Source organism: Acromyrmex echinatior, chromosome 2, assembly GCF_024713525.1.
Source record: "Acromyrmex echinatior isolate Ae372 chromosome 2, ASM2471352v2, whole genome shotgun sequence".
Taxonomy (NCBI): Eukaryota; Metazoa; Arthropoda; class Insecta; order Hymenoptera; family Formicidae; genus Acromyrmex; species Acromyrmex echinatior.
In genome coordinates this window covers 20,146,174-20,160,056 of record NC_141853.1, presented here as the reverse complement: position 1 = coordinate 20,160,056, position 13,883 = coordinate 20,146,174, and the positions used below count along the sequence as shown (strand labels likewise).

Sequence of the window (13,883 nt, the reverse complement as noted above, 5' to 3'; positions counted from 1 at the left end):
TTTATATAATTCTCACTGTGTTGGTGTTAATATCACGGTGTGAATTTAAAACACAATGTTAAATCCAGAAAAATGTCTGATTGGATTAATTAGAATTTTGCTTCTGGTGGAAAATGGACAAATCAGAATTTTCTGATTAAATCTAATAAAATTCTAGATAATGTAATCAGAATTCTGAATGTAATCAGAATCTTCCAATTGATCCATTTTCAATCAGAATATTCTGACCATGTAGGTGTTAATATTAATACCAACATAATGAGAATTACAGATAGCGTTAGGTGTTAAATCCATATCCGATACTTTTTAAAGTATACGCTATTAACTCTACAGTGCCAAATTTAATCTAATGTAAGTCGCTATTGCTCTTACTTAATATATCGTTATTTTATATTAAAACAATGGAGTTAAAATTGAATTAAATTTGAAACGACAGATTTAACAGTGTAACGTGCCTCTTAGAAGTTTTTCATATTTTTATCACGCCCACAATGCGATTACTTAACTACATTATGCTTTCAACGCTTTTAGCAAAATCCTTTTTTAATTTATTCTTATTAATTACCGAGAATTTTATTCACCGTCACGTGAAATACGTGGTTAAAAACGACAAGAACCGGAATATTCCGTGCGTCACGAAGAATCATCAGGAATAAAAGCACGAAATATTCCGTGATCCGCATATGTTGACACAAATTTCGCTTGTAGGATTTTGCACGTACCAGGGTTTTCATGAGGGCACTCAATTCTTTCGTAACCACCGCGAATTTGAGAAACGCCGCGCCTATGTCCGGTTCTTGTTCCTTTAGCGCAGCGTCGCCGAGTCTCTCCAACGCTCTTCCTAAGTACACCTCGTTATCCACATGAGCTGGAAAAAGACATAATCCCGTTAATTTAAGTGTAACATATAATGTTCCATTATCATGAATAAACATCTTTTTTCAATCGTATTTATATTCTTAATATTAATTCTTTGATACTACACTATATTGAAAAAAACAAATCTTAAAAAATATTTGTTCAAATTAAATATTTATACTAAATGCAAACATATATTTATTTTATGGAGGAACCATTAACTTCTATCATTTTTTATTTTCATTAAATATTTGTTTATTGAAAGTTAATGTTTAATTAGTACTATTCAAAGAAATATGTATTAAGATTTAGTAAGTTTTTTCATTGTATGGAAATAACTAAGCTATAATAGCATACTCAACCTAATTTGATTGTTTATAATTTTTTAAAAACAAATATATTGTACAGAATTTTTTTTCAATCGAAACATGAGACATAAAAGAACATAACAAGCAAATGTATATATATATCTTTATTAGTAACAAATAAGCAATGAAAAAGCATTGAAAAAAGAAAATCGAATATAATACCAGTGACATTAAAGAATTAAAAATTCGCATCAATGTTTTTACATGAATGTTTGTATTATAACAAAATAATACAAAATGACACATAACAGCTCTAAATTCTACAAATTTAAAATATTGTAATTGCTTTCCCGCATTCCTGTGAGATATACACATTTCCCTTCATGCATAATTATATCACATTATTTATTGAAGCCCGCGATGCCGTTTTCCACTCGGGATCGCCACTTGGAATTTCATAAATTTTCTACGCAGGCATCACGCGAATATTAATTCAGCAACAAACATTCGTGCGAGCGATTAAGTTGCCGCGCTGTTATACTATTAAATGCTCGCAATCGCAATTAATTCCTTAGCCAGCCCGCAATTTTTTCCGCGAGCATCCTGCGTTGCATCTCCGTGAATGCAGGTGATTGCGAGAGAGAGAGAGAAAGAGAAACGAGTAATTTAACTCTTTCCTATCGTAAGATATTACTGCACGGATTCCTGCATTCTCCACTTGTACGCCTCGAATTACGCGAAAGCCTTGGCAAGGTTGCGCTACGTAAATGCGAAATGCATTCTCTACGATAAACGCCGCGATCTCTCGTTTTGCGGTTCGCGAGACGCCGAAGCGGTTCCTCTTTCTTCTCTCTCTTCTCCTCATCTCTTCCGCTTCCTGAATTTCGCGACCGCAATCTCAGGCCGCAGGAAACCCATTTTCCAATATATATATATATATATATCAATAATCCTTCTCTCTCTCTCTCTCTCTCTCTCTCTCTCTCTCTCTCTGCTCCTTTCTCGACTTTGCCCGCTGTTCTTGCCTTTCCCTCTTCCTGTAAAGTTTCTCGACCGATATCGGCTCTCGTATCGTACATGACCGAGAGCTGTGGAACCTCGCTCGACCACAAAACGAAGTGAAAATAAAAACGTTCCGCGTCCGGCTCGAAAGAGAATGGCTTCCGTTTTTTTTCCAATGGGGATATCGTTTAGTTTTATCGGGGACTTGCGCACTTACGCGAGTTTTAACACTCTACAGGTTTGCAATAAAATAGCTCCTCACTTTTATTCTTGTAAGGTAAACTTTATAGTTTTATAATTTTTAACGAATACAGAACGTATAAGATAACTCATTTTTTTAATATTTTACAAATCTTGTTTTATTTTATTCAATTTCAATGTCCTAACAAGACGGAAAGAATAATTTTACTGAAGGATCTAAAAATTTACCTAAGTACAAATCTGAAAATAATTTTGTTGGATCATCAAAATAGTTGCGTAGAAATCTGAAGCATCATATAAGCAATGCCATAAAAAGTTTTAACTTTCTAGCAACTAATTTGAGTTCCACATAATTTATAGTTTAATGGTCTAATAAAATTATTTTCAAATTTGTATCTAGTAAAATTTTTAGATCCTTCAGCAAAATAGTTCTTTCTGTAAAGACATTTTCTATCTGCAATAAGAACGATGTTACCGTACGTTTAGAAAATCGTCAAATCCTTTGTTCCGCTCGTGTTTCGACGCTTCAATTTCCCTTTCAACTTGTTCCAAAACTTTCTTCCATTCAATATCCGACCATGCTCTTTCCCCATTGGAGGAGACTGCAATCTGATTGACTCCGAGCAATGTCGAAAGGCGTTTATCGCTCGACCAAAGGGAACGCATCCTTCCTCTCGAGAGAAATTTCATTAGTCGAGAGAAACTTCTCAACAGGATGCACTAAAGGACGAGGGGAAAAGAGAGAATAAAAGGTATTGTCCCTTGTGTCGCGAAGTGATGTTCAATTCACCCGTGGCTGCGATGCTACAAGTATAATCATGGTCCATCCAGTAGAGTGGATGAGCTGGCGAGAATTCGTTCGCTTCCGGTGGATGAAACTTTCAATTACATTACATTGTAAAAAGAGTCCCTTTCATCGAAAATGCCACGAAAGCGGCTATATCGCACCTGTTTTAAAATGTGAAACGTAGTTACGCGGACACCGATAGATTCCGGTCTCGTCATTAAACTGGCGAGTAAAATGTGGCGTCTCCATAACAAAGGGAAACTAAAGGTCTGTTTTCTGTGTCTGAAGTAGTGTACACTTTTTGAACTTAAAATGAGATATATATATATATTAGATATATAGATGTATATTTGATATTTAACGAAAGCGAGAAAGAGAATCGTAGTGTAATCTAGTAGAGAAATAAAAAAACAGATCTTAAGGGGTAGAATGAATTTAGAATAATAACTATTTTAGTGACTCAGTAGGATCTATACAATTTATGTGTCACTGATACATCATTACACATTATTACATTAATATCGCACGCACACATACATATAAATTTTATAATTAATCTTTCATATTAGATATCTAATAATTTTAAGAACTCAACCTTGTTTGTTCATGTAATATCTACAGTTCAAACCAAGATTATTTTATACGGCCAGAAGCCGATAAAAAACTATAATTTTTCAATTTTTTTCGTTTTTGGCATGAAGTCGACCGATTTGAACTGCATTATCGTTTATACTTTAATTGTGAAAAAGGATTTTTTAATTTACATATAAAGGAAAAATAATCGGTAAAAACAGACGACTTCAGGATCCCTTTAAAGCCCTTGTTCGTGCAAAACGCGACAATGTATTGCGATAGCGTATTATGATTCTATAAATCAAACTTCCGATTGCGCATTTCGATGTTCCTTCCTCTCGCATCGACTATGCTCGTCTTTTATATGTCTCTTCTTTACAGAGCACACTTTACGAGAGAAGTCCTAGTCGAGTGAGTTTATCAGAAGGGGATACATAACATCGCGCGGACATTCTGTCGACATTCACACGCGCCTGTTAACGTTTCCTCCATTCTTGCCTCTCCGTAAAATTTATCGGTCTCGCGCCCCATTGCTCTTCGCGTCGTCGTCTTCGCTGGGAAATTACGCGGAAGCCTTCAGAAACCGCGCGAGATCCCGCGGCCTAGCGGCACCGTGGCTTTTTCATGGCTCTGGAAACGCTAATGCATTGCCACTAAAATATTTCAATCGCGCGACATCGCACGAACGCGGTATTACCACGGGATATATCTGGAATTGAATCTTTTCACGAGCGCGCATCAGCTCTGGGAGAAGAGCAAGTATCCACAAAATATGCGTTGCAAGTTCTACATTTGCTAATAAGAATAATTTTTCATCTCGAAAAAGATATTTATAATATACTTCTATAATTACACGGTTTTTGAGCGATGGTTTTTTTAAATATAAATTTATATATACGGAAAGAACAGTTTCTGCTAAAGTATCTAAAAATTTAAATAGACACAGATCTGAAAATAATTTTGTTGTACTACCAAAATAATTATGTAGAACGTTCAAACGTTGCAACTTGTTGCTAGAATAACCAAATTTTTTACAGCGTTATCATGCGCTTGAGCATCCTGAATAATTATTTTAATGGTCAAATAAAGTTGTTTTTAGATTTGTAGAGGAAAAAATCGAGTGGCACGGACAGCGACAGATCGAGGCAGCGAGATATCGGATTGTTTATAATTTTAAATGCATATGGTAGCATTTCAATTTGTCAAGCCACTGGCAAATCTACCTTCACAAGAGAATCGAAATCTTTTCATATTGAGAATAAGAGAAGCATTGTTTGTGCTATTATGCATTTTATTGTTTATACCGACACGAAGTTAATTTCAATTAGTTATATGTAAGAATGTCGAATTTCAATTTTTTTTTAATTCATCAATGTAAACAGTATTTATTATTCTTTAAATTGTAAGTTTGAAGTTTCTTGTTTTAAAGCTGATTGTTTCATACGTTAATTTGTTGTATGTCATGTAAGAGGTATCGGAAACCCGTATAAATATAGGAATTAATGAGATTTGGTTTCTGATGAACACGAAAAAAATACGAGACAAAATAGGAGGAAAAGAACATGAAAGTAGAAACAAGAAAAGAAATGACAATAAGAGAGATTAATGAGCGATATTCTATTATGAAAAGTATAGAAAAATATTGGTGATAGATTAAAAGCTATTGAAATAGAGCAGGAGATAACATTAAAACCATGAACAACAGTGGGACTTATCAGAAAACATATTTTAAAAAATACTTTTCATCAAATTTCATCTTTCAATTTACAAAAACAAAAAAACAAAATGACATTTAAAAAACATAATACGTAAAAATCTTGATTATTTTCATTTTTAGAAATATACAAAGACGTTTTAGTATAAGAGTTCGTATCACATAGTATATTATACTTAATTTTGCCATTCAAGAAAATGAAATTTCGAAAAAACCTAAAATGTCAGATATCATCTGACTTTTTTTGATATAGATTTTTTAAATATTTCAGCAAACCTGTTTCCATATACACACACACGTATGTATATATACGTGTGTGTATATGGAAACAGATTTGTTGAAATATATATATATATATATACACACACACACGTGAAACAGTTTTGCTGAAATATTTAAAAATTGATCTATATCGAAAAAAGTCAGATCATATCGAACATTTCAGGTTTTTTCGAAAATATATATATATGTGTGTGTGTGTGTGTGTGTGTGTGTGTGTGTGTGTGTGTGTGTGTGTATTTCATTGCTAATTTTTTCCAAAATTTAGCAACATTTCTAGAACGATTAAATATCATGTTGCCGCTATCTGTTGTGTCGACGAAGCACTTCCGCTCGAAAGTTTCGTGAATATCGGGGCGCATGAGTGCTCCCGCAGGCCCATTGTCTCCAAGGGACAACACGCGTCACGGAATGCGATTTGCGCCCGGGGTATTCGGAGCGGTACATCCTGTCCTATCGTCAGGTAGCGGTTGGCAGTGGTCGGAGACAAGAGAAAGAAACAGAGAGAAAGGATGGATAATTGACAGAAAAAAAAACCGCGAGCGAGAGGCGAAATCGGACATGGCGGAACGATACCGGGAGAAAAGTGGTCCATTGTGGCCCGACACGGAAATAATGCTGACCGGTCCGATACAGATGGAGTCGCGATTTCCAGGGGTCGATCGACGGGTGAAAAATGACCCGAGAGTCGCCCGGACTCGTAAAAAAATACAACGCACCGCGGATGAACAAACACGGATATTTAATACATTGCGTTCCGATCGCGCGTGACAGGGATTCGTTGTTCTGCGATTATTTCTGTAAAGTAGTGCGAGTGACGTTTTGTTAACCCTACGAAAATACTGCTAAGTAATTTATTTCCTTCGCTGAATAGCTTTTATTTTCGCTGACATTGTTATTTAATTTCTAGAATTACATTTTTGTAATCAATGTTATCGACGTTTGTGTAAATAGAGAAATATAAAATCTAATACCTTTAATAAAAAGGTATATTAAAATAATTACAATAATTAACTATAACTTAAAAAATTATATTACTATAATTAAATATTACGTAATCATGTACATTAAAAAAACTATAATTATACTAAATCATGTATATAGAATAAGAAAAGAGTTCATCAGTTATTCATTGTTACAATTAGTTCATTTTCTTTCACGTTGATTGCAAGCGATATTTTATAATTTATTTAAAAAAAAAACTGTAATAACAATCTTAATAGAAGCAATGCGATATATATACGAGGCAGATAAGGTGATAATTAGCGTAGAGCAGATTTCCTGTGATTACAAGCTAATGAAGCATAACGATGAAGAAGACGAGAATCTTCGTGACGTGGGCGATGAAGAGGTTGCGGTAAAGAAAGGGTTGCACTGAGCACAAAGATAAACGATAAAATTATAATAGTAAAATGAGAGACAAATTGTCTATAAACTTGAAGACATAACGAAATTTTATTTTAATAAACTATTTAATAATACTATTTAATACTTCAGATTAAATTAGTCATTAGATTTTATGAAGCTTCTTGCAAAGTAAAATTGAGTATTATTCTTCGAACTTCTCTATTGAATGGAACACAAGTTATACATTTTAAGGCTTCTTTGTCGATAATGACATTGAGGAAATTTACGATAAGTTCTGGCAAATAAACTTTACATTTTATATCTTTTGCTTTTTATCTTTCTGGAAAATTATTACAATACTTCGTTACAGGGTTTCACAGAAACGTCAGCAAACTATAAGAGTTATAAAGAATTAAATATTTGAATTAAAACAATTCATATTCGTATGTTCTCAATTAAGGATATCATAGTATAATAATATTACATCATGTAAAATATTATATATAGATGCTAACAAATAAATTTTTTTAAATAGCAAGCAATCAAATAAACAGACATATTTATTATCTATTAGGTGTAGGAATTAATTCGTAGCGTTTTACAAGTGATGGGAAGTACTTTCATTAATGTATTTTTTAATGCTCATGTGAAATAAATAACATTCTTTCATTAAAAAACGCTACGAATTAATTCCAACACCTAATAGAATATTTTAATGAAACATTACATGCGTGTGTCGCCACGGTTCATTTAGAGAATATGACAGAAATAAAAGCTTTCTCATCGTCAAAAGACAGGTTTATGATCCTAGGCTCCCACGAGGCGTCTTTCCATTACACGATATAATTACAGGTCGTCCGCGACTCCCGACAATTACAGCAGTATCCTACCACGTGGTTGCAAAGTCTTCAACGGCGTTTCGCGATCTGAGGAAGCAATTTCACGCGACTACCTGCTCATTGCGTCACGAAAGATCCGTAACTCAAAGTCCAATTCAGAAAGAACAACATCTCCGGAATGTTTGCTCAGGCTTGCCTCGCGCTGAGATAATATTTGCAAACGGGCGGTCTCAAATGAACACTTTGCTGTAATCCGGGTATGGACAAGTTTCTAGAGATGATCCGCAGAAATACGTAAATTCGAAGTAAGACTTTTTAAAGCGATTTTAAAGAGAGGGATTCATGCTCGAGAATTCGCTGGAGAACAGAAATTAGATATAACGGAAGACGCTTTGCCGTGGAAAACGAAGGAGCGGCCTGAACACGCAACTTTCGCGGAATAATGCGAGCGTTATCGATCCACAGTGGAAAGGAAACGCCGCTTTAATCTCTCATTAGTCTCGCGGCTAATGCGAGAACGTAGTCCGGCACGCGTTGCCGTTTCATTCCTATTTTAGAAACACTCAAGTCAGCAATATCTCGCCATTTTCTGTCAATGCGAATTATATTTAATTAACACTAATTTTCGATATGCGAAAAATTAAATACGACTTTGTTTGTAAATTGCGTACATAAATTACGTTTGTAAATTACTTGAGATTGAAATATGAGTACATTTATGATCTTTAATTCATAATTACAAGCGGAAGTGTGGCAGACAGTGCATTATCATGCCAGAAGTCCCGGGTCCGATTCTGGTAGGAACCAAAATATTTACGCTCCTCTCAGAAAAGGCCGACAACCTCTCGAGAGTATCCTTGATCATAGAAACACCTTTCGAAAAATCCGCTATTCGGAAACGGCATTAAAAAACTCCCTGTTTGTGGCAATTAAAGAATCAGCACCACATGTGAGAGAGGTGTAACACAGGCCAAAGATTTAATATAAAAGGAATAAAAAAAAGAATTAATAATTACATGGGAAGGACGAGCTCATAGAAAAGATTTCTGAATTCAATGCTATTAATTCTTTGGTCTATCAAAATAGGATCGGTATAGAGGCAATCGTATTTGTTGTTGAAAGAAGAATATTATTCTTAAATAAAAAATCTTAAATTTAGAATAAAGTATCAAGCATATCGGTTTTGCGCCGATACTAGCATACGTTATATTATAACATTGAGTGAAGATTTATTTTGAACGTATAAGAATGTATAAACTTAAATTTGTATGTGTTACGCCTATCTCAAGACAATAAGTCAATCTTATTTAATTCGAGTGGGAAGAATAAGAAATATTGATCCAATTTTAATATTATTTTATTTTTATCCCGTATAAAGTTGCAATAAGAACAACGTCAATAATACTTTGTCTTGTTATTAGAAATCCTTTCTGAGAAATCGAGTTTGTTAAAATACCTAAAAATTTAGCTAGATACAGACCTGAAAATAATTTTTTTGGATTATTAAAATAATTATGTAGGACGCTCAAGTTAGAAAACTTTTTGTTAAAACTTTTCAAGTTAAAACTTTTTGCAATATTGCTAATTATGCTTGAATTTCTTACATAATTATTTTGATGATCCAATAAAATTATTTTCAAGTGTGTCTCTCTAAATTTTTAGATATTTTTAGATATTTATAGCAAGAACGTTGTGTCCATATATATCTCGGACGATGTAATGTTACATCAGTTACGATAAGATATATTATTTAAAACGTGTGTGCAATGTGCGTGCAGCTTATTGCTATTCTTGTACTGAGGATGACGCGAGATTATACAACCTACGATAATCCTTTCATAACAAAATTTATAAATAAGTACATGTAACGCACGCATAAAAAACTAATGCGCAAAAAAAAATGCGTTATACACAACAAATGAACATATTAAATTCGATAAGTCACGTAACTTCGACCATTCCGCACACGCGAGTTTATAAAACGGTTTGACGCGCTCCAGCATTTATTTGCTCCAAAGCAGAAATATATTACAAGTTTACACGATAGAAACAACGGGATTTTTAACACCTACACATGATAAAAATATCGATGTTGCAAACTTGTTTGTAAGTTTTATCAGGAAATATAAATATTCTAAAGTACTGTGACGATATTTTGTATGTCCGCCACGTATCGTGCACATGAATAAATCAAGCAGTATAATAACTGTGTTCTTATGTTTCTTCGCGAGCGTTATATGATGTATCGACGTTGACAACGACACATTATTGATCGCCCGCTTGTTCATAGACTGCGGGCGCGAACAATACAACAACGGTCGTAAAGATGCCGATCGCAGACTCCACGCGAGACATTCGGTATATGAGCCCCCAAGCAGACTCTCGCAGGATGGCCTGGTCGAGGAAACAAAGGGGCGCCGGAGAAATCGATCTGTCTGCTCGATGGAGAAGTGGCGGAAAGCCGGCGGCGAACCCGACCCGTAAAAGTCAGCGCGCACAGCTCAGGGTTTCTCAGTCCAAGTCTATAGACCTTTAGGATGTTGAACTCGACGCGTCTTGTCCATTCGAGTGCAATAAAAATCCGGACCGACGCCCGTAAGATTAGAGCACGTAGCATTACGTTCCCTGTAGGATGGCCCGGAAAAACGTATGCGGCAAGTAAACGCCCAGTTTGTCTTGAAATGTCGTGTGTGTGCACTCCCATAGTCCCATATTTCATAAACCCAATGTCCTCTGTCGCTCTATCCTTCTTTCTTTTTTTTCCATTGAGCCATTGTTTAACTTTCATAAATCAGTATGCAAGTTCAATTTAATCAAAATGTTAAAATTTAAGAAAATATTAAGAAAAAATTAGATAGTTCTCTAATGTATTGGAATATGTGAATGTACTTTTATTATAAAAAGACACGAGAAGATTCTTTCATTCAGGTTCTAATTTTTGTTGAAATCGTGTTAGATTTTGTTTCTCTCGGTTAGATTAATTCAATATTTTTATTGTTATATATTATATATATGCATAAAAAGAGATAGACAAAATTACATATCAACTATTCATTTTTATCACAGGATGTAATAGTTGTTGCTGATATGTTTAACATAACGTTCGATCGCCATTATCAGTATTAATAATGCTATTTTATACATATGAGTCTATCCAAGATGATAAAATAAATGGTCATACCCTATATATATGGTAGAGATTTTTTACAACCTCAAGTTGATTTATGTACATCAGAATCATCGAAGGATAATGCGAAGAATTTTTATAGAACATTTAAACGTGAGGTGCCGGAGACACTTTTTTTATACAATTTCTATAAAAAATAAATAGAATAAGAAAAGAATGATAGAATCTTTATTAAATCAAGAAAGAATCTAATTAAATTGAAATTAAAGAACTCGTCCTTAAAATTTAACAATAAAACTCGAATGTATTATACATATATGTCACATAAGATATAATTTTACTTATTTTATTTTTATTTGTACCAACGACAGTTCGTTTTATGTTCTGTGCCGAAAGTCAATTTCATCTTTTAAGAGATAATTGACTGTTATTCTCGCAATCGTAAAATCAAGGCGCAAGTATAATGAAAATTTACGATGGTACTCAACTCACCGTTTCCGGAGTTGTGGATAGCCTTGATAGCCTTCTTCAACTTCGTAAGACCATCCCTATCGAAGTCCAAGGTCTGAAAGAAGAAAATAATAATGATAATACAATAAAATAAGCTAGTAAAATGATAATTTCTTGAGCCACGTTTACGAAATTTTGTGTCAGATTGTTAATGCGATCGGTCTTGCATTTTAATAAGCAGTTACGTATCGTACAAGTAACATAAATATAAAATATATTAAATGATCTTTCTTCTGGTAAAGGATACACTCTAAGATTTTATTATTTTAATTTATGTAAATATTTTGAGAATATTAAAAATGACGATAGAATAAAAAAAATACATTTCCATAATTTCATTTTTTCATTTGTTTACACAAGAATTGTGGTCGCATTCTAGGAGCGCGTTTTCAACGTTATCAGCAAATTTTATGCTTATTTCGTATCTAATGAACGTTAAAGATAGAATGACGCATTAACACTGAAAGTGCGTTTCTGAAACGCAACCTGTATCTTTACTAACTGATAACGCTTTAAAAATTGTAACAAAATTAAAAAATATTTAACCTGAAAAATTTCTAACTCGATAATAAAAATATTAAGAATTTAACTCGCAATGGAATTAATTTCAGAAATTTCGCACATTTCAATATTAATGAAATTTTAAGAGATATTTAAATCACAAGGCACATTAAAATATAAGACACTTAAGATATTAATAACTTTAATATCTTTTTCGTAAAATTTCAATTATATCAGTAGTGTCATTTTTCAAACATCTTTCAAATATGAATTCTTTTGTAAGATTTCAGAGAAAATTGTAAATAAATACCAATTGAAATATTCAAATTTCACGCAAAATACATCCCGAATTTCTGCGGAAGTCATAAATCCGGATGTGTCTTTCACCCAAATTCGTTACGGATTCGTGAATCCGGATGTTCGGTTAGCTTTAAGCTCCCTATGTGCTTTAAGCCGCTTTTATCAGCTTTGCTAATAGAGGAGGGACTAAAGATATGAGTAAAACATTACGCTCGTAAGATGATTACCAGCTGTAATTTTATTGCAAGTTCAAATCGCTAAAATGCGATCCTAAATCCTAAGGCGGTCGCCGTTCGTTTATTTACTTCATTTGACAACGAGAAGATATGCTGACGATATATATTTAGCCTTTTATCTGAGCTGTGATGTTTGAATCATACCTGTCTCGCATTCACGTATGATGCATCACTCATCGTTGTTGCATCTTTGTAGGTCAAATCGGCGCTCACGGTCGCGTCGCACTTTATTTCAATGCGAATGGAAAAAAATAGAAGCAAGGTGAGGTGTGCGAAGTACAGATGTTAAAAATAAAATACTTGACACAACAATCAAATAATCTCTTCTACACATACGTTCATCTAATTTATTTTCACAGTATAAAAACACGTTGGAAAATTATCTTGGAGCAGGGGAGCATTTGGAAGGTTCAACTCCCTTCGTAAAATTTTAGTTATAAAGAAATACGACTTTATATTTGACTCAATTTTTTACTTTTTTACTTCTACAACTTTTTATCTTTGATTATTGGCTGCATTCGGGAAGATGCTATTTGTGTCATTCTATCTTCATTGTCCATTAGACATGAGACAAGAGTAGTATTATACAAATGGCGCTGATAGCGCGTTCCTTAAATGCATCCTATGAATCCTATGTTAATACGCTTTGAAAAAAAAATAGTCATAACATAATTTTGTAAATTATATTAAATTATTTTGTTTCTCTTATTCATAATTCCTTTTTTCTTTTTATAATATTCAGCAATGTTTCTCATACAATAGGCTTTTTGTGATTTTTTTTTAAATTTGTTTTTTCAGAAAAATGATCATAATATTTTGTAATAATAAATAGCAATATTAAAAAGCTATACATTTCATTTTTAATAATTGTATTTTGTTTATATTTTCTTCAGAAAAAAATAAATAAATAAATAAAAGTTATGATTTACAAATGTAATATTTTTCCATTTAAGAAGAAGAGGAGACATTCTAAGCTCTAACATGTAAAAAAGCAATTCATTAATGCAAAAAATTGCTATGTGATAACAAAATGATAACCTCTCTGAAAAAAATTTTGGATATGCAAACGCATTGCATCTAAAAAGACTAAACTGTACCTAATTATTTAAGAAAAATAAATATGTAAAATAAAAGACACATGAATTGACACATCGATTAACTAACAATAAGTACAAAATTCTCCACCGAAGATATAAATTTAAAAAAAAAAAGGCATCGCACTTATACTTATTGTATATCGACTCCATCCCTGTAGCGCGCGAAACAAATCGCACGCGAATGGAAAGCAAAAGAACAAAAAA

At 33.3% G+C, this 13,883-nt stretch overlaps 1 protein-coding gene across 3 annotated transcripts in view; it reads right to left on the bottom strand.

Annotated features, from left to right (window-relative positions):
* Nucleotides 1-13,883, bottom strand: part of Asap (ArfGAP domain of ASAP) — a 60,071-nt gene that overhangs the window by 18,130 nt on the left and 28,058 nt on the right. For all 3 annotated transcript variants that reach the window (XM_087416886.1, XM_011051989.2, XM_011051990.2), the window contains 2 exons: nt 11,528-11,600; nt 723-868 (listed from right to left, as the gene is read on the bottom strand). In XM_087416886.1, coding sequence (XP_087273012.1) covers nt 723-868; nt 11,528-11,600 — 219 coding nt within the window. The remainder of the gene's footprint in view (nt 1-722; nt 869-11,527; nt 11,601-13,883) is intronic.